At 40.6% G+C, this 24801-nt stretch overlaps 2 protein-coding genes across 4 annotated transcripts in view; one reads left to right on the top strand and one right to left on the bottom strand.

Annotated features, from left to right (window-relative positions):
* LOC146512367 (leucine zipper putative tumor suppressor 2 homolog) overlaps positions 1-12558 on the top strand; it is a 48751-nt gene extending 36193 nt beyond the window's left edge. For all 3 annotated transcript variants that reach the window (XM_085171058.1, XM_085171057.1, XM_085171056.1), the window contains 5 exons: positions 5979-6518; positions 6726-7322; positions 7425-7547; positions 7648-7794; positions 8484-12558. In XM_085171058.1, coding sequence (XP_085027184.1) covers positions 6006-6518; positions 6726-7322; positions 7425-7547; positions 7648-7794; positions 8484-9191 — 2088 coding nt within the window. In that variant the 5' untranslated portion in view covers positions 5979-6005 and the 3' untranslated portion in view covers positions 9192-12558. The remainder of the gene's footprint in view (positions 1-5978; positions 6519-6725; positions 7323-7424; positions 7548-7647; positions 7795-8483) is intronic.
* Positions 12559-12621: 63 nt separating this feature from the next.
* LOC146512366 (PDZ domain-containing protein 7-like) lies at positions 12622-23012 on the bottom strand. Its single transcript, XM_085171054.1, has 17 exons — positions 22204-23012; positions 21866-22079; positions 21194-21331; positions 20900-21074; positions 20611-20787; positions 20068-20215; positions 18642-18702; positions 18373-18547; positions 18055-18278; positions 17806-17970; positions 17003-17118; positions 15991-16082; positions 15729-15820; positions 15415-15486; positions 14364-14978; positions 13664-13764; positions 12622-13337 (listed from the first exon to the last, which is right to left on the bottom strand). Exons 2-17 carry the CDS (start codon positions 22026-22028, stop codon positions 13194-13196), a joined length of 2658 nt encoding a protein of 885 aa, XP_085027180.1. The 5' UTR covers positions 22029-22079; positions 22204-23012; the 3' UTR covers positions 12622-13193.
* Positions 23013-24801: the final 1789 nt, after the last annotated feature.

Here is a 24801-nt window from a genome sequence, read left to right as displayed (position 1 = left end):
ATTATATCCATCAGCCCCTCTTTATAGTTGTCACAAACCCTTCCACAACCATTAGCTGTTATTGTCCATTTATCTTCAATTAGGGAAGTGGGAGCATGTGGAAGATTGTAAAAGCTATAGCAGGACTGGAGGCTTTAAGATGCTAAGAAGGGGTCCTGGTCTTCCTGTCAGCCCTATGACCCCCTCCTCCCCTTTTCTTTCCTCTTTCCCCTTCTAATGTTTGAGGCCCCCAGTCACTGTGACAACAAAAGGGAAACTAGGACTGCATGAACATGACGGGGGCTTTAAAAACACTTTGGGACCCCATGTGCTTCGCCTAGAAGAGTGCCTGCATAGTTTTAGTTATCTCGAGGGATTAGAGCTCATTCTGGGGAGACTGAGGGCAACAAATGGACTCCGTGATCAGGAATAAAGACCTGTGGAAACCAAACGTAAGGAGGAGACTGAACTAGAATTCCTTGCCTAGTTGTTGCATAAATATTCAAACTTTTTTATTGCGAAAGAAGTATTAAAAAGGTTTAGGTTTAGTATATAAACAGTTTGCAGTTGGGAGAGCTCAAGTATGAGCACATCGTCATCAATCTGTGGCAGTTTAACATTTTTGGGTACTTTTACATAAAGTAAAGCTTTCCCTTGGGTATAGGTTGGACAAACAATAGATGTTGCGAAAAACTGGCATTATTTCTCATGACCATCAGGGGGCGACTCCTTCAGCTGCAGAAATTTGTTAGACTGTGTCGAAATCTGAGGAAGAATATCAAGTTTCTCGATTAATCTGTGATTTTTAGGGTTTCAATCAGTAATTTAATGTCTCATTTAATGCAACATGATGTTCACTTTTAAAAATTATGATGCCATCTACAGAAACATAAACAAATAAAGTAGGGTATGGTTTAGAGTGCTGCTACCTTGTGATCATAGCATGATAAAGATAAATGTTAAAGCAGTACTAGAGAGAAGTGTTTCTCTGCCCTGAAGGATTAATGTATTAAATGCACATTCTTCATGACCATCTTATACAAAAAGATTTATTGAACCACAAAACACTGGCAGCCTTTTTAAGTTAACGATTTTTCTCATACAACTTATTTATTATGAAAATGCTTGGTATAAGATGAACAAAGATTGCTATGAATTGTGAGTCATGTAAAGCAACGAGTCGATATGGAGCTTGAAATAATCATATGTCACAGCAAAAAAGATTTTAAATTTATTTGTGATGCAGCCGGGTGAGTTCACTAACTGGTGCTTTTTAAATCAGCCTGGAGGAATTTTCTCATTGAAATAAGCCGTAGAGTTGGCTGGAGATAATCTTCTGGGGTTTCTTTAATCTCAGTATTAAGAAAGGCAATTTTAGGTTTGAGGCTTTCTTTTTCTAATAGCAGTTACTCAGTCATTCTCATTCCATGCTATTCACATGGGATTATTTGTAATAAATATTGTCATGGATGAATTAGTTTTATCAGTGTATAGAGAAATCACATGAGATTAATCCTCCTTGCTCTGCCTCTGGGGACCGTTAAGTCTGATCCGCAACACCACATGTTGCTCCGGCTGCTATTCATTTACTTTTCTTTCATGCTGACACTGATTGAATTTTTTTTTTTTTGTTTAATGGGGTTTCAATTTAAAAGTCCATTAACTGACTAACCAAAGATGATCAATGGACAGATCCCAGTTGCCCAGAAGCTAATGGATTTTTGACTTTCTAATAGCAGCAGAGTGATGTAATGTAATCAATACTTTTCTTGTTAAAGCTGTACCACCTCTAAAAGTTTGCTATGTGAGAGTACCAAGACACACTAAACATATTAACAGACATTGGACTAAAATGCTCTCTCATTTCTTTGCATTTTCACTATCTACTGAACATACTAACATACAATAGCACCAGGCTTGGGATCAGCCAGGTTTCCACGGTGCTGATTAACATGTGATAATCACAGTTGAATCACAGCAAAAGCTTTAAGAAACCTGTGAACCTGGTAGGTTGGAAAATGACTTGGCACAGCTGTTTGGCTAGAAACTCTGCAAGCCTACTTCACAATAAGTGTCAACGTTAAAGGTCAAAAGGTTGGTAGAGAGGGTCATAGTTAGTTTATGCAGCCATCCAATTATCCAAAAGGGGTTGGATACAGCAGCTTATCCCAGCTGCTATGGGCTAGTGCTTCACCCATGACAGGTCACCAGTCTTATCACGGGGCTATCACAGAGAGACAGACAACTGTTCACACTCAGCCAATTTACAATCACCAGATAACTTAACATGCATGTCTGTGGACTGTGGGAGAACCCACACAGGCAGAGAGAGAACATGCTAACGCCACACAGAGGCCCCGGGTGGGTGGTAGATTTAAACCCTTCTTGCTGTGAAGTGACGGTGCTAACCACTACTGTGCATTCTGTTTTAAGTTTTTTTATTTTATTATAATTTTCTTTAGCTTTTTTTATGTTTATTCCTATTTTTCTCCCAGACCAAGTACAAAAACACTGACCCTCTGATGGTGGTAACCCTAGCCCTATATTGTTACCTGGAAGAACAATTTAATAAAAACAAAAGTGGTTACAATCATGGAGAGTTAATCTTATAAAAAAAAATACAAAATGCCTTGTAATAGATTTAGAACTAGCTGATTTCCATGATCACCGCCTGGGTGGGTAATAATAATTAATCACCTATAAAATACCAAAATATTTGAGATACAAGTAGATCAATTTGATCAAATTACAAAAAAGAAAAGCAAAACCACTCAATTTTTTTTAAAACATGGCAGGTGTCATGATGTGTGGCATAGAGAGAAGCCAAATGCAGGACTCCTCCTTTATTTGACTTCTCTGGAAACCATCAGGAAGAGCAGAAGTTAAACTAGGAAAACATGACACGCACAAGGGAGCACATCAAGGAACAAAAACAGCACAGAGCTAGACAGACAAACACTAGGGAGGAAACAGGATATATGCTACAGCCTCACAGGTGGGATTTTTTTCTTTTTTTGTTTGTTTTGTTTCGTTTTTTTTAAACTGGGGTGTTCTACTTTTATTTTGAAATGTATATATTTCTCACAAAAATGCAAAAAACTGATGTGGAAACATTGGCTATTAATAAGCTCGCAAACAATAACACAGAACCATGTTTGTGATGTCAGAAACGGAGATAAAAGTATCCTCCTTTTCCACATAGCTACATGCAATTCAACTTCTGAACATCTTCTCCCTATTTGGTGTTGGCTTTAAAAAAAAAAAAGAAGAAAAAAAAAGTTTTGAGTGACTTAAAACACCGTTTACATGTGGTCGAAAGGCCTGAGGCCTAACTAGGGATTAGAAAACAGGTGGGAAAAGAGACATGGGTGCATGTAAACAACCAAAACGTGTGAGTGACGTAGTGAAAACTGAATTCCTGTCATACTTTAAATGACTTCTCTGAAACTTAAGGCGACGACACACCCACAGGTTGGATATCCTGACAGTCTGACTCACCGTGATGTTGTTTTTAGTCTACAAGAGGCTCCGTTGTTGGTTTTTGTACACGATGATCTCATCATCAGGCGTCCTGTTGTCCATTGTTCTTCACGCTCGACAGCTGGGCAGCACCGGGAATAAACTGTTGATATCATAGTCTGTTGTGCCTGCTGTTATAATGTCAACATTTACCACCAGACGTGTGAAGGAGTGAAAAAGTAAGTCTGTCACGCTTTTTAAAAAATTGTTCTCTGTGTATTATTGCCTTTACTTAGTAGCTTTAAACACCCACTGCAGAAGTACCATGCCAAGTTCAACCTGTCTCCTCTTCTCAGTGTTTTACCTTTTGTGGTATTATCCACAGTTATGAACTTTTCAGTTGTTCCCAAGGCTGATAAGATGTGTGGAGACAGTAGCCTTTGTTGCTGTCAGGGAAAATGCCAGCATGTTACAAGGCATTTTACATCTCAAATGAAGAGAGACCCCTTCCTTGTGCTGCCCTATGCCTCAAGCCCTGTTTGTGCTGCTTGGATGAATATAATGAATGGCCTGTCCCTGGCTGTCTGTGTGTGGCCCACCATGGTCTTGTGGGATATTTGTATCCTTCAGTCTACTGTATATCATCTCTGTGTTGTCTGTGTCATAGGCGCTGTGAGAAAAATTCCTTGAAAGAAACCCTGTGGGGAGATTTGAATGCTGCAATCACTTCTTGTTAGGTCTTAAAGAAAAACATGCCAGTTCAGCTCATTTCTTTAGTTGCTGAATAAGATCAGTAAATATTATAGCAACAGGTTTTGACACAGCTATTTGAAAACACTATTAACAAAGCCTTTGATAGAAAAATGCTATGATTATCATGTTTTGCTAGTTTGCACTCAGACAGTGACTGATTTTTGTCTTTAAGTACTTAAGATTCGACTTGATTTTATAAGGCTTAATATAAGACCTTGCCCTTACTATGACAGTTATCATTGAAGAATCAGTCAGTGCTTCACACCAAATAAGATGAAATGACTTTAGAGGGGAACATGCAGTTGCAGTCTTCATCTACTTGCTCAGCCTCCTGATCCTGAGACTCTCTTTGAGCAAGGGCCTACAAGGTTTTTGAGAAACTTCTTAAAGGATATGCTGAAACTTTAACCATAACATGTGAACACTTGTGTCGTTTCTCCATTTCACAGCCTTGAGCTACAGTTGAGAGTGTGAAAAAAATCACTATATTAAAAATTGTTTTGATATATAAGGAATTATGGTAAGAAAAGTAAGTCTGGTATCAAAATGTGCGCTCCAGCTTGCTTTAACCAACCACCTATATTACATGGTGGAAACTTACCCCCCCAGAAAAGTACTCTTTGAAGTTTTCTTCAGTGAATGATCAAATATACACGTCTCTATTCATCTGCATCATAGACATGAAACTGGTGCAGTTATGCTGTTGGTTACATAAAAATCTCACTGAACAAAAGTCTGATTTTTAGCTTCAGATTGTGACACTTGGAGTGGGTGTAAAATTGATTTGGCTGCGGATTTTAAGAGGTTAAATGTGATTATCAGCTGTGAAAATTTCAAGTGGATAATTCCTGTTTTTATTAAGTAATGAGGGCAAAAATAATGTGAATTAAGAAGTGCAAAATTTAGATCCACTCCTATGTAGTTGAGTGATTGTAACTCATTAAATATTCATAGTATAAAGGTTAAATTATGCATGGCAAACAATTAAAGCATGAAGCATCTGATGGAAATGTTTTAAGATTTAACAGATTTTTCTATAAGGAATCACCTATGAAGGACTTTCAGAGGACTTGAGACTTACTCTTAAGCCAAAACAATGTTTTCATGGTGCAGCAAATGGATAACTGGAGCTCCACAGGATGACAGTTGTTAATTTTGATTCATTTACATATTTTATTAACGTATTTGGCATTGGTTTGTTTTTGCCCTAGCACTCATGTTGTTTTGGTGTGGGGGAAAAATGTCTTGTTCCGTTTGGAGGAACTTTGGAGCGAGATGTCAGCAGATAAAGTGGCCTAGCATTGCCAGTCATGTGGACTCTGTATAGTTCTGTTATGAAGTGTGAGCTGAATTTGAAGGTTGATGTCCTGGTAAATCTACTGTCATCTTGAAAGACAGATTGTGGATACAAGCGACTGAAATGTCCTTCCTCTGACGGGTGACTGAGGAGTTTGGTCATTTGGGAGGGGTACAGAGTAGAGGATACTGTGCATTGAAAGGAGCCAGTTTGAGTGGTTTGGCCTCCTGGACACCTCATAGTGAGCTTTTCTTGGGCGGGTCTCACTGGGAGGTGATTTTATCCATTCCTGAGAACAGAGTAAGGATTCTTCTCTATTTGAAATCATACAGGGATTTCTTGAACATAAAGTATGCTGATGTAGTTATTTTGAAGTTTGGGACATATTTATTATGAGTGTCCCTCTTTGAAACAGTCCCCATGACAGAGGGGAAAAAGGAACGATATCAGTGTGTCACTATTTAACACTATCACATTTGTTCTTTTTCAGCACGAGTGACCTCTCTGAGCTGCCACCATGGCCCTGGTTCAGCCTCTACCTGTATCTGCTGAGCCCCACACCCCAGGCCTGAGTGGAGGAGCTCGCAGACGACACCCTTCTGCCCCTTCCCCCCCCATCAACGTGCCACTGGCCACTCTGGATCCTATGGGTTCTGTCAGTAGCCTCATCACCACCCACCCTGGTCCCTACCAGGACCATCGCCCAATTGTTGAGCTGGGAGCCAGAGTCCGACGGCCCACACCAGGAGTTTCCTGCGTGGACTCTGAGTCGCCCCAACAGGATCTGTTACTGCAAAGCATTCCCCCAGTCAAGAAACAGAACTCCACGACATCCAGCAGAGGGCTGGAGAAGGAGACTGGGAACGGGAACTACACATATCTGAATGAGGACTACATAGGTGACTGGAATGGCAGTCATGTGACACCTGGCAGCCCAGGAAGTGAAGTAGACGAGATTAAAGGAGGATTAAATGGAAATATTGGAGGACCTCCTCCTAAACTGATCCCAGTGTCAGGAAAACTTGAGAAGGTGAGTGTGTGAGGCTCCACAGTGCATACCATATATGTGGTCCATATCATTCAGTTTTGTCCGCCCTATAAAGACTCCATTTCCCAGAAGCAGGGCCTGTGTCACATAAAACATATTTTAACTACTTATTCACAGCTTTGTTTAGGCTTAATTTTGCTTTGTAAAGCTTTAGATTATATCAAATTCACTCTTTTTGCTGTTTACTAGAATATGGAGAAAACAGTGCTGCGGCCCACTGCCTTCAAACCCGTCATTCCCAAGAGCCGCTCCTCGATGCAGTATCTCTCGCCTCGCCATTGTGCCAATGCACCAGAAAGCCAAAACAACCTGAACCTGCTCAGCCCCACCCACAGAGATGTGTCGCCCTCCTGCTCTGAGAAGCGTAGCTCCTACAGTGGTGGGCGTAACGCCGCTGGTGGTAACAGCCAGTCTTGCTCATTATCAGACTCTGGACGCAATTCCCTCTCTAGCCTGCCGCCTTACAGTGCTGCCAGCTACAACCTGCCGTCGGGGGAGGCTTCCGCTGGCCACCTAGAGCCCATGAAGAGCGCCCCGCCAGTGACTGTACATGGACACTCCAACTCAGACAGCGGGCGATCCTCCTCCAGTAAGAGCACAGGCTCTGGGTCGATAAGTGGGCGGGGGCAGCCTCTGTCTGACAGCGGGTCCGGTGGGCGTTCTCCTGGCCCTGTGGAAGGCTATGAGGGGGTGGTAAGGGATCTAGAGGACAAACTGAGGGAGAGAGAGCTGGAGCTGCAGCAACTCAGAGACAATCTGGATGAGAATGAAGCTGCAATATGTCAGGTGAGACCTCCAAACAAAATATCCAAGCAGAACATTTGCTTTACCTAAACTTACACAGATCTGAACTTTGACCTCTCCGCCACTGGTTGTTCTGCTTTACAGGTTTATGAGGAGAAGCAGAAGCGCTTTGAGCTGGAACTGGAGGAGCTGAGGCAGGGCTGTGCCACCAGGATGCAGGTCGCCTCTCAGAAAGCCCAGCGTGCACAGCAGGTGCTTCAGCTGCAGGTTAGAACCTCAGACAAGAATATTCAGTGTTGGCTTTTGAAAACAAAGCATTGTTTTAAGTGTATCCCTCTCTCTCTCTTTTTTGTTTTTATGGCTGCAGGTTTTCCAGCTCCAGCAGGAGAAGAAGAAACTGCAGGAGGACTTTGCTCAGCTTCTGAAGGAGAGGGAGCAGCTTGAGGAGCGCTGCACCTCGTATGAGCATGAGAAGATCCAGCTGGGCCCTCGACTCGAGGAGACCAAGTGGGAGGTGAGCAGATGTTCTTTAAACTCTTATATAATATAGTAATAAGTACATGAAATACATTTGAGTTTTAAAGTGTATTATTGAGCCCTTTTAGTGATTTTTTTTTTTTTTTTTTTTTTTTTTTTTGCCACGTCTCATCCTTCATTAAACTCCTCATCACTGCTATAAGAACTGTGTAAATCAAATCACTAATTTAATGTCTTGCTGTAATCGTGAATGAAATGAAATGAAATGAATGTCATCCAATGAGTTTTAGTGATAATAACAAAAACATTCTGAAAAAATAGTTTTAAAAAAAGGCTTCTTTTAAAGAAAAATATCCAACATTTTATAAGAAAAAGTTCAGTCAGTTCAAAACGTAAAAGTAACTATTTCATGGTTTATATTAATTATTCTGACTGATTTTGTGTAAAATACAAATCCTTTCTAAAGTTCAAAGCAGTCCCCACACCTTAACGATTCTGCAACGTTTTAGTGTATTATTATTCTAAATAGAGCTATATACTTTATATTTGTACTTAATTTTGGATCTAAAATAATTACCTGCACACACAAACGTTAGCCTCTCAGACTGAAAACTCTTTGGTTGTATTTTATGACATTTTTTTTCAAGAGAGAGTTTCTGAAATGAACCATTTTCACTCTTTTCTGACATTTAATTACTGATCAAATCGATGCTTCTCTCCACTCAGGTCTGTCAGAAGTCTGGGGAAATCTCGTTGCTAAAGCAGCAGTTAAAGGAAGTGCAGAGTGAGTTAGCTCAGCGTGTGGGGGAGATCGTCTCACTGCGGGGTCAACTCAGGGAGACTCGTGGCGAGCTGACCAACACCCAGGTGCTGCTCCAGGAGGCCCACGGCACCATCCGAACTCGAACACTGGAGCTGGAGGTGTGTGAAAATGAGCTTCAGCGTCGCAAGAGCGAAGCAGAGCTACTCAGAGAAAAGGTAGGACGCCTGGAGGGGGAAATGGCTCATCTCCGAGATGCTCTGGTCAATCAAGGCCCGGGAAACAGACAGTGTCAGGTGTTTCAGGAAGCCGAGGAGCAGCTGCTCGCCTACGAGAGCGACGAAGCGAAGGCTCAGCGGCAGAGCAACACCGAGGCGCTGCAGAGCATGAAGGTGCAGATGGACAGGATGAGATCCGAGTTAGCTTTTGAACGTCAAAAAGCTGAGCAGCAACTGGGAAGCTTTGAGGAGGAGCGCAAGATATGGCAGGAGGAAAAGGACAAAGTAATTCGCTACCAGAAGCAGCTGCAGCAGAACTATGTGCAGATGTATCGCAGGAACCGAGAGCTGGAGCAGCTCCTGCAGGAGCTCAGTTTGGAACTGGAAAGCAGAGATGATGATGAGGGCAGCGGCAATGAGATCAACTTTGATGAAATTGCCGCAACAGAAATTTGACCCTCGTATCTGTCCTTTGATTGTGTTTGTTCTTTTTTTTTTTTTTTAATTTTGCACTACTGTCAGCTAATTGTCTTTCCTCCTTCATGTTCAGACAAGCATAAAAGTACTTAAAATGTAACAAAAAAGTGGTGTGTCACACCTGCACCGCTTGATTTCTGCTTCATTGGTCTGGTCTACAAGTCTCACTTTAAAGCCACTGACCTTTAATTAGTTGTTAGCCCTCCACCTCAATCCTTTGCCCTTCTATTAATGTCTGTTAGTATTAACACTGACCAGATATAAGCATACGAGCCCTGGTCCTCTCACACTTTTCAAAGTTCGTGGGAGATTTTGTTTGTGGGTGACTCACTTCTCTCATTCTCTCAACCTTTCGCTATCCTCCCCCTGTGTTGTTTATGACTCCACCTTCCCTGCTGGCTTTAGCACTCCCACTCTGTGCTAGTAGTCAGCTCTCATTAGTGCAGTTCATTTAGACGGAGCCCACGCTGTTGTCAGCGATCGTGGGATACCACACAATCAGGATGTCATGATAAGAGTGAATCAGAGCCTGGTGCTAATCACTGACAGGTCTATCTTGTTGTTTTCCTCAGAACTAGTCAAGCTTTTATGCTAACCGCTTCATAACCAACAACTAAACTGTTGAATGTTCTCTACTTATTTTCACTGTAGCAACAAAAAACAAAACCCTAGTTTTTTTGTTGCCCAAATATGATGTTTCTGGACATGTAATGATCTTGGAAAACAAACTTAAGGCTTCTCAAAAATGCACTCTGATACAAAGTGGACTATTAGTCATTATTTATTTTATTTTATTTTTCAATATTTATACTATTACAAGGTGGATGCTCATATTAAAAATGGCCAATTAAAAAAAATCTAAAACAAATTAGGTCAGCATTTGTGCAAGTAATCCCTGTGAGCCAAAAGCTCTGGCTTTTTAAAGTGCATGTCCTTAATATAGTCATATCTGGCACACATCAGCCCCAGCCACCTACTGTTCACACCTTCTGTTAGCGGTGGGCAGCCAATCAAAATATCACTTAGAGCTGCCTTAAGGCCCAGTATGAGATATCTGAAAAGTATAACCCCAGGATTTACACTCGGTACAGCTGGAGCTGATTGCATCCACTTAAGACAATGCTTGTAGTTTCACCATGCTGCGGCATGTTTCAGAAGTACCCGAGGAGCAGCTCTCCACTCCGCATCACTTAAAATGTTTCTGTGCATCAAAGCGGCATCAAAAGCACAGAGCAGATGAGGAGGAGCGCAGGAAGTCAGCCATAGGCCCATGTAGACCAAACACAAACCGTTCTGGTGTGATTTGAAGGTTTGCAAGGAATGGCAAAAAACTGTCAGAAGGGCAGCGACAGAGACATTCAACCAGTGTACTCCCCAGAGCTCGTAATGTGCACAATAGGTTCCCCTTATCCCTAAATTAATGGAAAGGGTGGAAGCCGTGTCATGAACATCTGTCTAGTCTTAATTCACAGTATTTAACAATGCCTGGAACAAATATTACTTTAACACCACTACACGTATCAGCTTTAAGCTCGCACAGATACAAACATCTGTGCCACGGTTATCTCAAGATTGGATTAAATAACTCTCCCGGAGAGTAGCAGCAGAACATGAGGATAAAATCTTCCAAAACCTTAACAGGACAGTAACTTCATGATATCATTGCTTTAAAGATGATATTTACCAAAAACCATTAATGTCCCAAATCACTTCCTGTTTACTGTTCGATTTAGAGTTTTTCTGCACCATACAGTGGCTTTAATTTCCAGATACGGAACAAAAACTATCTCCATGTCATCTTTACTTCTTTCTGTTACCAGTGCTGTAGTACAGTCAGTCACATCTTATTCAAATCTACGCTAAAAGGTGTGTGCTCACTCTTAGTAAAATGCTGAGTGTGTGTTTTACGGGTGAGAAATAGCCCAGGACTAGCCATGATTTATTTACTTATGTACACCTGTGCATAATTGTCTTGCTGTTTTTGCAGAAGCTAGACTGTCTTCATTTTGTTAGTGTTTGGTGGAAACACCGTTAACTTCTCCCTTAAATTTAGGATCAAACTATTTTGGCTTTAAAAAAAAATGACATCAGGACAATATGGATGATAATTTTGTCTGGTAATAAATCAAGCGCAGCCCTGTCCTTTACAGCAGTGCAACTTCACTTCTATTCTAAAACCGAAAACAAATTCACCATTCAGTTCAGCTTGAACTAAATGGAGAGAGACAAACAAGAGTCTTTGGTCAACAAGCTCTAACTCTAGAACATATTTGAAGTGAAAGGATCATCAGTGTTTGCCTGCAAACAGGATCTCTGAGGGTTTCTCATCTGGTCCTCTTTCAGTGATGGTCAACCGGATGTTTGCTTGTTATCTGCTACTGCTCTCCCTCTGGTCCAAAGAGGAGCAGCAGTTTTTGTAAGTTTAACTTAAAATGCACCAACTAGCCTAAAGGTCAAGGAAATCCCATGTGAAAAACCCCCCCTTTTTTTTAGGTTTGGCAAATTCACGGTTTTAAATCATCAATAATCATGTTAAATAATCAGGATTGCAAGATTTTTGTCCAAAATGATCATGATTGTGGCTTTTGCCTAAATCGAGCAGCCTTATTTTGTGGTTGTGGACCTGCTGATGAGCATGCAGAAGTAAAAAAGGGAGAAGTTGACAGTGTTGAGAATTAGATGCAGTGTTTTGGATCTCCTCAAACATCCAGATATTAAAGGGAAATCATAATGCCTAATGTCTTATATCACACAGTATATTGTGACTGTTTTTCCCCTTTATCATTGTTTTGTTTTTTTAATCATAATTGGAGAAACTACTCTCAAAGAGGTCGTTTTTCTGTGTGGATAAAGTGTTATGAACGTTTCCGTATTACTCATCGCTGAAATGGCGAGCTCTTGTACCAAGTGACGTTTTTGTTTAAAGTCAAACTAATTTTCCACCGACTGCTTGAATCTGTTTATTTATGTCCCTGTACCACAGGAGGAGACGCGTCCTGTTCCTCTCTCACTGCTGAGTGAATCGTTATTATCCTCCATTATTATGTAAATAAACCTCACTTGTCCCACATAACATGATAAAGTTTTCTTCCAGAGATGTGTTCATCTCACAATAAAAGCATAGCCACTGTGAATAGACCAAAGCAATGTCCCACGTTCTATATTTTGCTCCTACAGATATGATGCCTGTATATTACTGTTTGTGTAGATGTTTGTTTTGGTTCCTTAGTATAATTTTATAATCCACAATATTTGTATGAAAACATTAAATGTATATTTTCATGCTGTACATTTCTTGAACAAACCCACTCTGGTTTTAATAATAAAAAAAGAGACAAAAGTTTAACAGCTGTGTCAGATTGTATTTATTACACCAGGTCTTTCCTTCATGTACAGATGTATTTTCTCCCATTTTAAATTCTTTGTTTACATTTAATATTTTCTGGTGTAACTTTTCAGAAATCCTTCTTGCTAGCTGCTGTCCACAGGAATATTGTGAATGGTCCGTGTCTGCCCTCTTCAGGTAGAAAATTGAATTTAAAGCCACCTTACTGTGGATTCTTATTAATATTCAGTCCACTGGGGCTTTCAAAGGCACTCAAGTTGAAGTTTGCCATCCTGCACAGTTTAAATTCAGGAGCATAACCTACAGTTATCCATCTGTTATGCACTAATGGATACTGGTCAAACAAGTTAAAAATGTTCTGGACGGGCACTGGCTCCAGGGTTGTGAAAAAGTGAGAGATTTCATTTGTACACAAACACAACTTTTTGGTTTGTTCATTTTCTCTTAAATATTATCTGCAGCTTTGTTTCAGTTCAAAAAGTTTCTGTGTCCTTGTTCCCAAATTTAACTTGAATGGCAAAAAATGCATACCAGACCTCAGCAGTGTGTGTGCTGGTAAAAGTTTACCTGTGTCCAAGTTAAATTCCAGAGGCTGCTTATCACTGGATATTTTTTCTAAATCCACAAAAGTCCTTTCAAAGATCTTTGGGGACTTTGACAACAAACTCCATGGGGTCTTTGGCCTTATTGCTGAAGGCTTTTCGGATTATGTCAACGGCATGCAGATGGGTGACCCCTTGCAGTGAAACAGCATCCACAGACACCAACTCAAATCCAGCCTGGGAAACAGAGAGGGAGATCCAGTCAGACACTGACAGAACAAATACACTGAACTATGTACACTCATTGGCAACTTCATTAGGTACACCTATTCAACTGCTTGCAAATATCTAATCAGCTGATCACATGGCAGCAACTCAGTGCAAAACTAGAAATGAATGGACTTCAGCAGCAGAAACCCACACAACGTGCTACTCCTGTTAGCTAAGAACAGGAAACTGAAGCTGCAATTTGCTGCAATCACTAAAATTGGACAATAGAAGATTTCTGCCTGGTCTGAAAAGTCTTCTTTCTATAAGATTTCTGTTTGGTACTGTCATGTTACCTTGAGAACTTCACAGGTGGAGGCAGCTCCTCCAGGAAAGATCTTCTCAATCTTCACCACTGGCTGAACCTTTGACTCCATCCCACCAGATATACTGATACCTGCAGCATCACAGCAGCACAAGTCAGAGGTGTACTTGGAGGCATACATAATGTCATATTTAATCTAAATATAGGAAGTAAATACAAAAATGTATGTCATACAGTTAGTATTTTCCAGTGTTTTAGTGCGTGTTCACAGGATCAATCAATTCCATGCATACTGTTGAAACACAATGCGTTCTTGCAGCACGGTATTATGTTTTGAGAGCCAGGGTATCGAGGGGCAGGCTACCACATGAAAATCAAGCATGTCAGCTTGTTTCCAGCCTCAGATTTTTTTAGAAACACATTTCACTGGATTATTTTTCTGATATGTGATAAAAATTTGCAATTGAAATGATTTTTAATTTTCACTTTGATATGTGAGAGCAGACTGCACACATTGTTTGTCCAATTGTTTTTAAATGGCTGAAGGAGAAGGCTTTGTAATAGCCAGTACATCAAGCGTCTCTTGCTCGGAAGCATTACTAAAAAAATACCTTCCATTATTCCGTAATTAGTCGCATGAAAGTTTATAATGGCTCAGTTTAACTTGGTTTGGGAAACTAGGTATTTCTGTTATTCTGAATGTGAGAGTGGCATCAAATAAAGTTACTTACCCAGAGACTGTTTGGTCTTGGAGATGCTGACAGTTCGGAGCTCATACTCCTGTTTGGAGTCGCTGCCATTGATCCTGTCCTCAGAAGAAGCCTGATGACCGTTCACCTGTTCACTCCCCAGTTTCTGATTTGAACCAAACACCTGCGACAATAAAGGCCGACTCCTGCGAGCAGCGCTCTGCAGCGTAAACACAGCTTCTTTACTCCTGTCCCCACTTTTCTCCTTTTTGCCTTTAGAGCGACTGTTTCTTAACGGCGGCCGTCCCCGTTCTAAGTTCGTGTCTCCCTTATCTGAAGCAGAGTGCAGCGACACCTCATCAAAATGGACGGAGCGAATCGTGCCAATCTCCGTCTGGAGAGGTGGCCTGGAGTCGGTGCTGCGGGCCAGCAGCCAGTTGGGGAGCACTGGACTGGCAGCTGAAGGTCTGAAGTCTCTGGACTCTGTGTTGTATCCATCCACCGGTATGTCCAGCAGAGGTGCGAAGGAACTGGAGGTGTGGAGCCTGTCTTTGGACACACGGGGCCCAGTCAAGCTGAGCTTCTCCAGCTCCTCCAGCAGGTGGCCCTCCTTCTCCACCTCCTCAGCACTGTGGAGCTCAAAGCCTCCCTGGTAATCTAGAAGGAGAACAAATGTTGTTACAGGAACTATTTTCAAGTTCAATACACTTTCACTTCAGGCTGAGGTTTGAAAATGTTTCACAGCTGAATGGAAAGTATGGAAGCCCATTTAACCCCCCCAAAGATCTCAAACCTTTTCAATCAAACATAAATAACAATAAAAGAGGTTATACAATAGTGCCAATAAACACTGTTTTAGTTTTCCAATATAAAAATCACATTCATCAACATAGTTTTACTTCATTGGTCCTTTCATCCCTCCTTGAGTGGATTTATGTCTCACCAAGGGGCTCGCCCTACAGTTTGAGAACCAAATATGCTTAAAGAAAAAAAAGAAATTCCTCCTTAGAAAAGCTAGACCAAGAAAAGGTCAGTGTTTATCCAAGATAATAAATCAAAAAAAGAGTTAAGATATTGCAGCGGAGGTGCTGACCTGGGATGGGAGTGATGAGGCGCCGTTTTGGTGTTCGACCAGAAATGGGAGAGCGAAGAGGAGGAGTCCGGACTACAATGGAAAGATAAGACAAATGCAACTTTACAGAAAGGTGGTAAATGGTGATAAGACAAAGAGTAAAATAATCATATTTTACAGGACAGAGAATTTCTGGGCCTACTGAGGTCCTACTAAACTGTGTTAAGTTAAAGCAAATTTTTGGGCTAACTGAAAAGATACGGTTTGTAATATCAGAAAACAACTAGGACTCTGATGGTGCTCGAATATCATGATCAGATAATTCTCATACACACCTGAGCGATACTTGAGGATATCGTAGGCCTCGGCTTCAATGGCAGTCACCATGTTATTGAATACACTCAGATCAGAAGGAGGAAGCAGCATTCTGAGACACGTGGATGAACAAAAAATACGCTGAGTCATTGTTCTTACATCTTTAATTAGTTTTCAGCTCCTCAATGAGCAACGTTTGGATTTCAGTTTGAGATGCTTATCCTGAAAAATCCTTCCGCCTCTCTGGAAACATTTCCAACACCATTGTTTCCCTGTCCTTACCTCACTTCTCTAAGCAGCAGCAGCTTTTCAGGTCGGTCCAGCACAACCAGCAGATGACGTATCAGATTTTCCACTGAACAATCTGCTACGTACTGAGAAAATAAATACATTTAGTAAACATTTAGCAGCTTTTATTACTTCCTTACATTTACAAATGGACACTGAAACAAACTGTCCAAATGGGCCATTCTCACACCCAGGGTGTCAAAGCTGCTGGCTTGGGAAGGTGTCCTTTAGCATCTTTGCCCTGACACACCAACTTACGACATCAGTGAGACAGTACTTCACAATTATCCTGTGATTTTACACCATGCATGGTTAATGTTGCGAACTGGCCTGTTTTCATGCCAATGAAAAATCCCTAAACAATAAAGTCTTCTTTTCTCCTGCCTGCTAAACCTAAGACTACTGCTACAGCTACGCTAACACATTGCAGGTCTCTAAAACAGGACTGTTACCTCTCATCAGCCAAAGCATAAATGCACCTTGGCTTCACTTACTAATCACTGTGTAGAAATGTTCCAATATCACAAACACAAAGTAATTGTACATACAAATTTACCACTGGATTAAAGACACCTGCACACCAGCCTATTTTGTTCTTACCAACATGCGTATGTCAGTGAATCAGAAACACAGTAAAATTGCCACGCCCACAATTCACAATATATGGAAAAATTAACTGAAACTATCACGTCTGAGAGGACTGTGAAGAGGATCCAGTTTTCCTAAGTGTTTCTATGGAATGGATGACAGTAAAAGACAGCCTGACTTTCACCATATGTGCACTCATGATCTAAGGTAGTTTGAAATTTAGTTGGAGAAAACAAACAAATTCAGCTAAGAAAATATTAATGAATCCTGTTTTTTTTTTTTTTTTTTGTTAAAACATTGATACACATTTTTAGTGGCATCTGACAAAAAGGCATTTATTACTCCCTTGGATGAGGACGCTAGAGAGGTCAACACACAAACACTCAGTATGCCTACAGATTTTAACTCAGCGTCCTACCCTTCTGCACGTCTTCATTACAGCAGCCACTTCCTCCTCAGTCAGCAGCCTGCGGGCCATGTCCTCCACCACTCCAAGCATCTCTGAATTTGGCATCTCACCAGCCCGTCCTCCATCTAAAAACATTGCAGAGTGGAATCAATCTTGAGTATGTGTGTCTAAATCAGGCAACCACCAAAGACTTCAATCCGGCCCACTGGATGGTACCGGGAAATGTAAAGAGGGGATTAAACTTAGTACTTCTTAACTGTATTTTCATAAGTTTTATTGCTTTTCTTGCTAATAAAGACCTCCCCCATGACAATTCACCATACACCAAAGTAATTAGCTAATAAATAAACAATTAGATGACTGAAAAGTTCCACTGTTTTCCACTGTCCAGTGATTGTTTCAGTTTGTCTGTTTGCTAGCAGGATTACTCAAAAAGAATAAAGTGAGGTGTGTGTGGAAATTTTACTAGAGGTGGTGCTTGATCCAACAAAGTGATCTAGGAAAAAACGATTCTTTCTGTGACAAATTGGAACATATTTCAAAAATACACTTAAACTAAAATAAGAAAAATTGGAAGATATCTTGATATAAAGGAAACATCACAAACAAATTTGAATCTATGGACTCAAATCACATGCGATATGGAGACATTTTCAGCCTTGACAGGTATCTGCTGTCTATTTGCTTCATGTTATTTCTCGTTTGCTGTTTTAATTGCAGAAGATATTTCAGCATCTTCGCTGGCCACACATCTCATTTTCAGTTTGATATAATGTGAATGTCACTGTAGCAACGAAAAGCAAGACAGCTACCTTTCCCAGCCTTGTCTTTGGACGGGGACTTTGAACGCCCCCTTGAAGTGTCTCTCTTCCGTCCACCCTTGAAAAGCAAGTTAACGAAGGTCTTCGAGCGCTGCAGGGTGCTCTTCTCCTCGGGGTCCTTTCCTTTCTGCTTCTTCTCTTTTTTATGCTTTATCTCTATGGTGGGGTAGTAACAGAAAGTTATTTACTATACTGTTTAACCATTTCATTTTGATATATTTCACTCTGCTTCACTTTCACCTGACACAGTCACTTGGCTCTGTGACCTGGTGATGGGTCGGCTTGGCCTGCTAAGAGCCAGCAGCACGGCTGTTTTGGGAGACAATTTCTTCCCTTTGCTCTCCTCTCCACGAATCACCGTGTCTTTGAGCAGAGTGGTCCGTCCCAGGCTGCGAGTGGTGTCTGTCCCAGATCTCAGCGGTAGATCTGTCTGAATGGCAGTCTCTGTCTGCTCTGACTCAGACCTGAACATAAGAACTATCAGCATCATATCTTGTGTGGTCTGCAGAAGAACTTTAGCTTGAGTGCTTCTAAAGGGGAAACAAACCAGACACAGACCTCTGGTCCTCGGTGGAGATGCACACGTCCACCATGTCAGAACCAAATGGCAGGCTGGGCGGGAACATGACCTGCGACAGGCCGCTCAGAGAGCTCACCGGAGTCCCAGATGACAGAGAAGAGGCTGAAGAGGATTCTGAGCCCTGGGAGGAAGGCTTCTGAGTACCATTGGCCACTAATAAAGAAAGATTAAACGATTTAAAAGGATAAATTCACTCTGATATAAACAGAACAGAAGAAAACTTTAGAAGAAAAAAAAACGTACATACATTTATTAAGCCATCTGTATTCTGCCACCATCTCCTTATAAGCAGGGTACCGTCCTGCTTCCTGTGAAGATAGGGTCACAGATATGCAAATAGATACAGTAGAGACAGTTAAAATTTTATGGGATCACTATATTTGATAAAGTGTAACCGGAGAACCACACGCCCAAAAACCTACATGACGAACACGTTTCCTTTCCAGACTTTTTAGTAATCTTTGATAGTTGGGATGGTTTCTAACTGTAGGATCTGTTTCAGTTACCAAAGTAAAAGAACTCCCAAACAAAAAAGTTGCACAATACACCGGCTCTATGCTTTGATCAGCACCTGATCCCAGCTGCCTGGTGAATAATGCACATGGCCTGGCTATTTTTCACAGTGTGAAACCCAAGCTCCGACAAGTTAAGTGAGTGAGGAATATTATGACTGCATGCCAGCTGTCGGCTCTGCCGCACTAACTGCTGCTATATCAACCACGTAGCCATGCGACTGGAGTAGTTTGTGTTTGTGAGAGAATTCAAGATGAAAGTCAGGTAAGAGGTTAGAAAGGCGATACATGTCGGATCATCTGAAAGAGGCTTTAATGAAAGGGCTGGCATGCTTTCCATAAAAAAGACCGACTGCAGAACACAACGAGGCATCTTTAGGTTGTTAAGATTTTATTTAGCAGCAAACATCCAACTGAGACAGCTTTACTTCTACTAACACAATGTCAGGGGTGTGGATACAGTTAGGCATATGGTTTATTGACATCTTTTAATCATATATATATATCTAAAACAGACCATAACATAACTTTATAGCTACTTTAAGCCTGGGCTCAAAGAAATACACTGTGCTGTAGCTATGCTCCTCTTTTCAGGTCAGCAACTTTCTGAAGCCTCAGTTTCCCAAATTAAGCCACTATGAAGCAAGATTTTCATCTTATCCTGGTAACTTCAGGGTTCACCCTGGGTTATCAGTACTATGATGGTGGTTCACTGCACCAGAGCAGGTTATGACCCACATTAGAGATCAACAGGTATAAAATCATCACTTTCCAATAAATTCTCTGGAAACTAACATCAACATTCCTGGAAGATCCCTCATGCAGTTGTGTAGAGAGTATTTGTAATACTTAGAGTATAATTTTAGAGTTTTTTTAATAGCCAGACCTCTGGTTGGGGAGATTTTACTTGAATACATCATCGTCAATTTAAGACTTAGAATCACTGGCTTTGGTGTGACAGTTAATATAATTTTATAATTATATAAAATTAGAACTATATAATTATATTAACTATAATTATGTAGTTCATCTAATTATATAATTTTATAATTATATTAACTGTTTGTGTACCAGATTAAAAACCAAAACATTTTCTAGAGGCTATGACGTTCTTTGCATTTAACAAGCAATGTATTCTGCAATTTATGTCACCGCCCTCACCTTGATGGTCAGCATAACATGTGTGTGACTCTTCAGGACCTCAACAGCACTGCTGTGGCTGATGTCCTCAAAGCTCACTCCATTGGCAGCCAGGATCTGGTCCCCCATCTTAATTCCGTTTTGCTCAGCCAGGCCACCAGGATCCAATCTGGGACAATGAGACAAGCAAGGGCTTAAATGATGAACTGTGTCAGTATTTTGAAGCTCAAATACCAAATGCATATCAGCTGCTGTTTGGATTTGGAGCTGTTGGTTTAACAAAAAACAAGACGCTGAAGCATTCTGAGTAGTTCTACGTCATTACTTGTACATTTTAGAAGAAAATGATCCTCAGATGAGTGGACAATAAAAACGTATTGTTTATTGCAGCGATATATTAGTTATTTATTGACTAAATAAACAGAAAGAAAAACATACTATGAGAGAAGTGCATGTCAAAAGTTGGGCATTCAGGCATGTTTCAAACTTCCTTCTTCCCTTTTTAATTCCATTTAAATTTTATGAACATGCTTCTTTCTTTCTTTCTCTAGCAGGTGTACGTACTTGGAGACATAGATGCCCAGACCAAACTCCTGTCCCCCACGGATGTTGAAACCCAGGCAGTAGTCATCAGAGGTGGTGTAAAGGTGGACAATCCTTTGTAGGGCGCTGCCTGAGCTGGCCTCAGAAGGCGTCCGTCCACTCTCCTCCACCACCATACGCCTGTGAATCAGGTCCACCCTAAAAAAGTAACAGCACACCTCACTGCTGATCACCACAGGGAAAAAAATCTGACAGATTTTTAAAAATATTTTTTTGGGAATAAACATGAATAGGAATACTGCTTTATTACCAGGTAGTTTTCTCCTTGGAGTAGCGGATACCAGGGACTTTGCCAACACGTCTCACCACCATCCTTAGCCTGTTGTTGCCCGTCAGCACCTTCACAGCACTGCTCATGGTGATGCTCTCCAGGCTGATGCCATTCACCTCCACCAGTTTGTCACCTACGAGCAGGCCTGCTGCCTCTGAAAACAAGCACACAAATAAAATCCTGTGAGTAACAAACACAGCAAATGTTTATTCTGTGCACTCTCACATCTGTGGCTACATCTATTTATTTCCACAGAGACTAAATTAATCTTACCTGCTGCACTGTTGTCCTCTACCTTACTGACAAAGATGCTGAGACCATGTTCTGAGCCTCCACGCACACTGAATCCAAGCTTGCCGTCCACACTCTTATCCACCGTGATTGTGTGGAGGTCCTCGCTATCATCACCACCTAAAGTATTTAAAGTCAAAAGTTGTTGCTGATTGTGGTGGATATTTCAACGGGGTCAAGTATCTACGGAGTTTGTAATTAAAAACATTTTTGGCCAATTTTCAGAAATAAAATTTTTCATTCCAGGTCTGCTTTTATGTTTAAAAATGCTGCATTATCTCATTAAACATACTCCAATTAGCATAAATTAGCATCTTGCATTACAACATGCAGAAAAATCAAGACCTTTTTCTTTCTCTTAGTATAAAAGAAGACATGTTACAGAAGCACAATAGCCCCAAATATTAAAACTAATCTGCAGTGCCTGTGCATTTGTCCACAGAATTTAATTCTTGTGATTGTAAGCTTGAGTATAAAAGTGTTGAGGATTCATGTTGTGAGACTTATGCTTGGTTTAATGTATTGATAACAGAATGCTAAAACTATTTGTCCGCTCTCTATGACTAATAAATTAGAAGGAATCGCTGTTTAGTCTACAGGAGACTGTGTATTGCAAACTGCACTACACCAGCAGCCAGCTTGACTGCTCCTTACCATCCACAGGAGAGTTGATGAGGATGACCCGACCCATTGGTGAGGAGGATCGGATTCCACGCCGGCGCTGCTCCTTCTTCCGTAAGAGGTTGCGCGTAGCTGTGTGTGACCCTTGGGTCCCTGGGGTCTTCTCTCTGCGGGATGGGTCTGACGACTGAGCCATGGAGGCTGGCGGGGTCTCCTTTCACACACTCTCAGCTCCACGCAGAGGACTCTACAGGAGCACAGAGCAGACGGATTGTCTTGTATTCCCTACATGGTGATACTGCATTATACTCACATTTAAGACAACTTCAAATCACTCGTATGTGCAGTGGTGTAAACTGGATTTTACTCACTGAAGTTGGCTGTTTTCCCACATGATAAGTGACTCTTTTGCTTCCTGGAGTCACACTCTGGCCCATTCCTGCCCATGTTGCATTGTTCTCACCTGTCTGAGTCTCAGAACCAAATCAATATTGGATGCATGAATGAAAACTTGCACATCATATGAATACACCATAATGCATTTGGATGTAAAAGAAACAAATAAACAAAAAACTGTCGAACATATGGAGCTACCAAATTCTTTCCAAATCAGCTCAGGAAAGGTTCATTCTTAGCTGCAGAAGGTGAGGTAAGAAATAGGATTTAACTGGTTTATTTAAGTCCTGTCTGACCCACTTAAGAGTCAGGAAGTCACATGGTGCTGATGCCATGGTTACATGTCACTAAGAGTTACCATCTTGGGGTTCCCCCTGAGCGCCTCACTGAGCTTCAGGACCAAGGACAGCGACGCTAAATAACGTCAAAAGTTACGTCAAACGGCCAAATTTAAGTTTAGCATATAAATATTCAAATGAGAAAACGTGTAATAAACTTATTCTGCGTCTTAATTTAATCCGGCTTCTATAGTATCTAAAACGTCAGTGCTAAATTTGGATATTTTTTGCAATATGGTGTCTGAGAAAATAAAGACGCGTAAACAAATACCTACCACTCATTTCGTGCTCTGAACACCGCTGACTTCTTCTAACGTTTTCTGCTTAAGTACAACCAGGCACTACGAAGCTTCCACTCTATCCTTTCTATTCACCCCATATTCTTTAAATTAAAACAACCAACTCTGCTGTTTCGTATACCTGAGTCTATGTTTGTGGGAAATGACTCAACGCACCTGGCCTGGACATTTCTGTCGTCAACAAAGCCCCGCCCCCACAATCCGTCCATTGGCTGGATTGTGTTGAATTGAGAGTGCTTTATTGGACGCATAACACGCCAATCAAATGACATTGCATAACAGCCAAACTAGCTATACCTATCAAATAAAGGTAGAATAGAACTGCAAGTAAATCACACAAATAATAGTTGGATATATTAATTAAAAGGAAATTCTAATAAACTCAATCTACTGAAAGCACCATTTATATTTATTCTATATTTATTTTACTGTAACACTGTGGTTTAAGTTGGTTTTCAGGATCAGAACAACAGTAATGCAACCAGAAAAAAAACCCAAACTAAGTATGTGTGTCAGAGCTAAATTAATATTTATTATACATGTATTAATAATATATTGCTGGCTTTTAATTAAGGATTTCTCCAGTACTACTCCCTGAGTAAGAATGCAGGCATTAATTGCTTTTTTAAAATGTGAAAATACAATTTCTTATTGCCAAAACTGCAAACATTTCCATGAAATTTAAAGCTATGAACTAGAAATAACTTTTAATAGCTTGACATGTTATGAACAGCCTGTTTTCCTACTCCATATACAGTTTTCTACCACTGGAAGTTGAAGTGTATGGAGGCCCAAAATGACAAAATGAATTAATTAAATATGCCATTAAATAATTAATTGAATGTTTCATCAATTAATAAAAATATTAATTAATTCATTAAATACATATTTAAATAATTAATTAAATGCCTATTCATTTAATTTAAAACATTTAGTAAATCACTCATTTATTGATTTCAAATTTTATTTAATTAATGCCACATTTAATTAATTAATTAATTTTGGCAGTCCTGACCCTATCGCTGTGTTCTTAAATTAATGTTATCTGTCAAAGACAGGGGGCGGGGTTCCCTGCTTTAAGTACACACAGAAAAGAAGAGACAGTGTTACAGCTAGTGTTTACTGGCAAAACATTCTTTAACACATTAATCCAGCAGAGTTTAATTAACAGTTTAAATGTGTCGCTATTGTTAGCTAAGTCAGCTAATGTTAGCAAGCTAACTTAATTGAATGTTAGATAGTCTTACCTGCACTAAGAAAAATATTTAAACACACTGTTATTAGTACTACCTTGATAAATTACTTTATAAATCTTGAAAGAATACAATTAAATTCATAATAATAACATAATCTAGAAGTGATAGAGTAAAAGGCAGGGTATACTTCGGACAGCTCACCATTCTATCACATAGAGACAAACAACCATTTGCACTCACATTCACAGGTAATTTAGAATCACCAATTAACCCAGAGGTTCCCAAAGTGTGGGGGCGCAGAGCCATTGAAGGAGGTATGGAAAAGAAAAAAAAAAGAACTCTTGGACACTGCTAGCATAACTGACAGGTTTTTTGATGGGGCGCCCACACAAACGCAAAGCAGGAGATGAAACATCACCAAATATGTTTCCAAACCAATTTCCTTCCAAGCCAAAGATTAGAAAATATGGTGAAGCATATCTTGCCTTTGGTTTCACCTGCACAAGTGCCATGGTAGGTCTCCCCTGCAGAATTGGTTTTCCCTGCGTCGGGAGCACGCGCTGGGCTCTCCAAATCACGGACAAACAGTAGCCCACATTCTTGATTTTTAGTTCACAAACACTTCTTGTAATGACTAACTACTCCTGACATTTTGGAGATGTTAGCTCTTTATACAGTAAAGTTACCATGTGATACAAATAATATCAGGCTGATCCTGCCGTAATTTGTTCCTCCTGTCC

This window comes from Neolamprologus multifasciatus, chromosome 8 (genome assembly GCF_963576455.1).
Source record: "Neolamprologus multifasciatus chromosome 8, fNeoMul1.2, whole genome shotgun sequence".
NCBI lineage: Eukaryota > Metazoa > Chordata > Actinopteri > Cichliformes > Cichlidae > Neolamprologus > Neolamprologus multifasciatus.
This window is presented reverse-complemented; position numbering and strand designations above follow the sequence as displayed.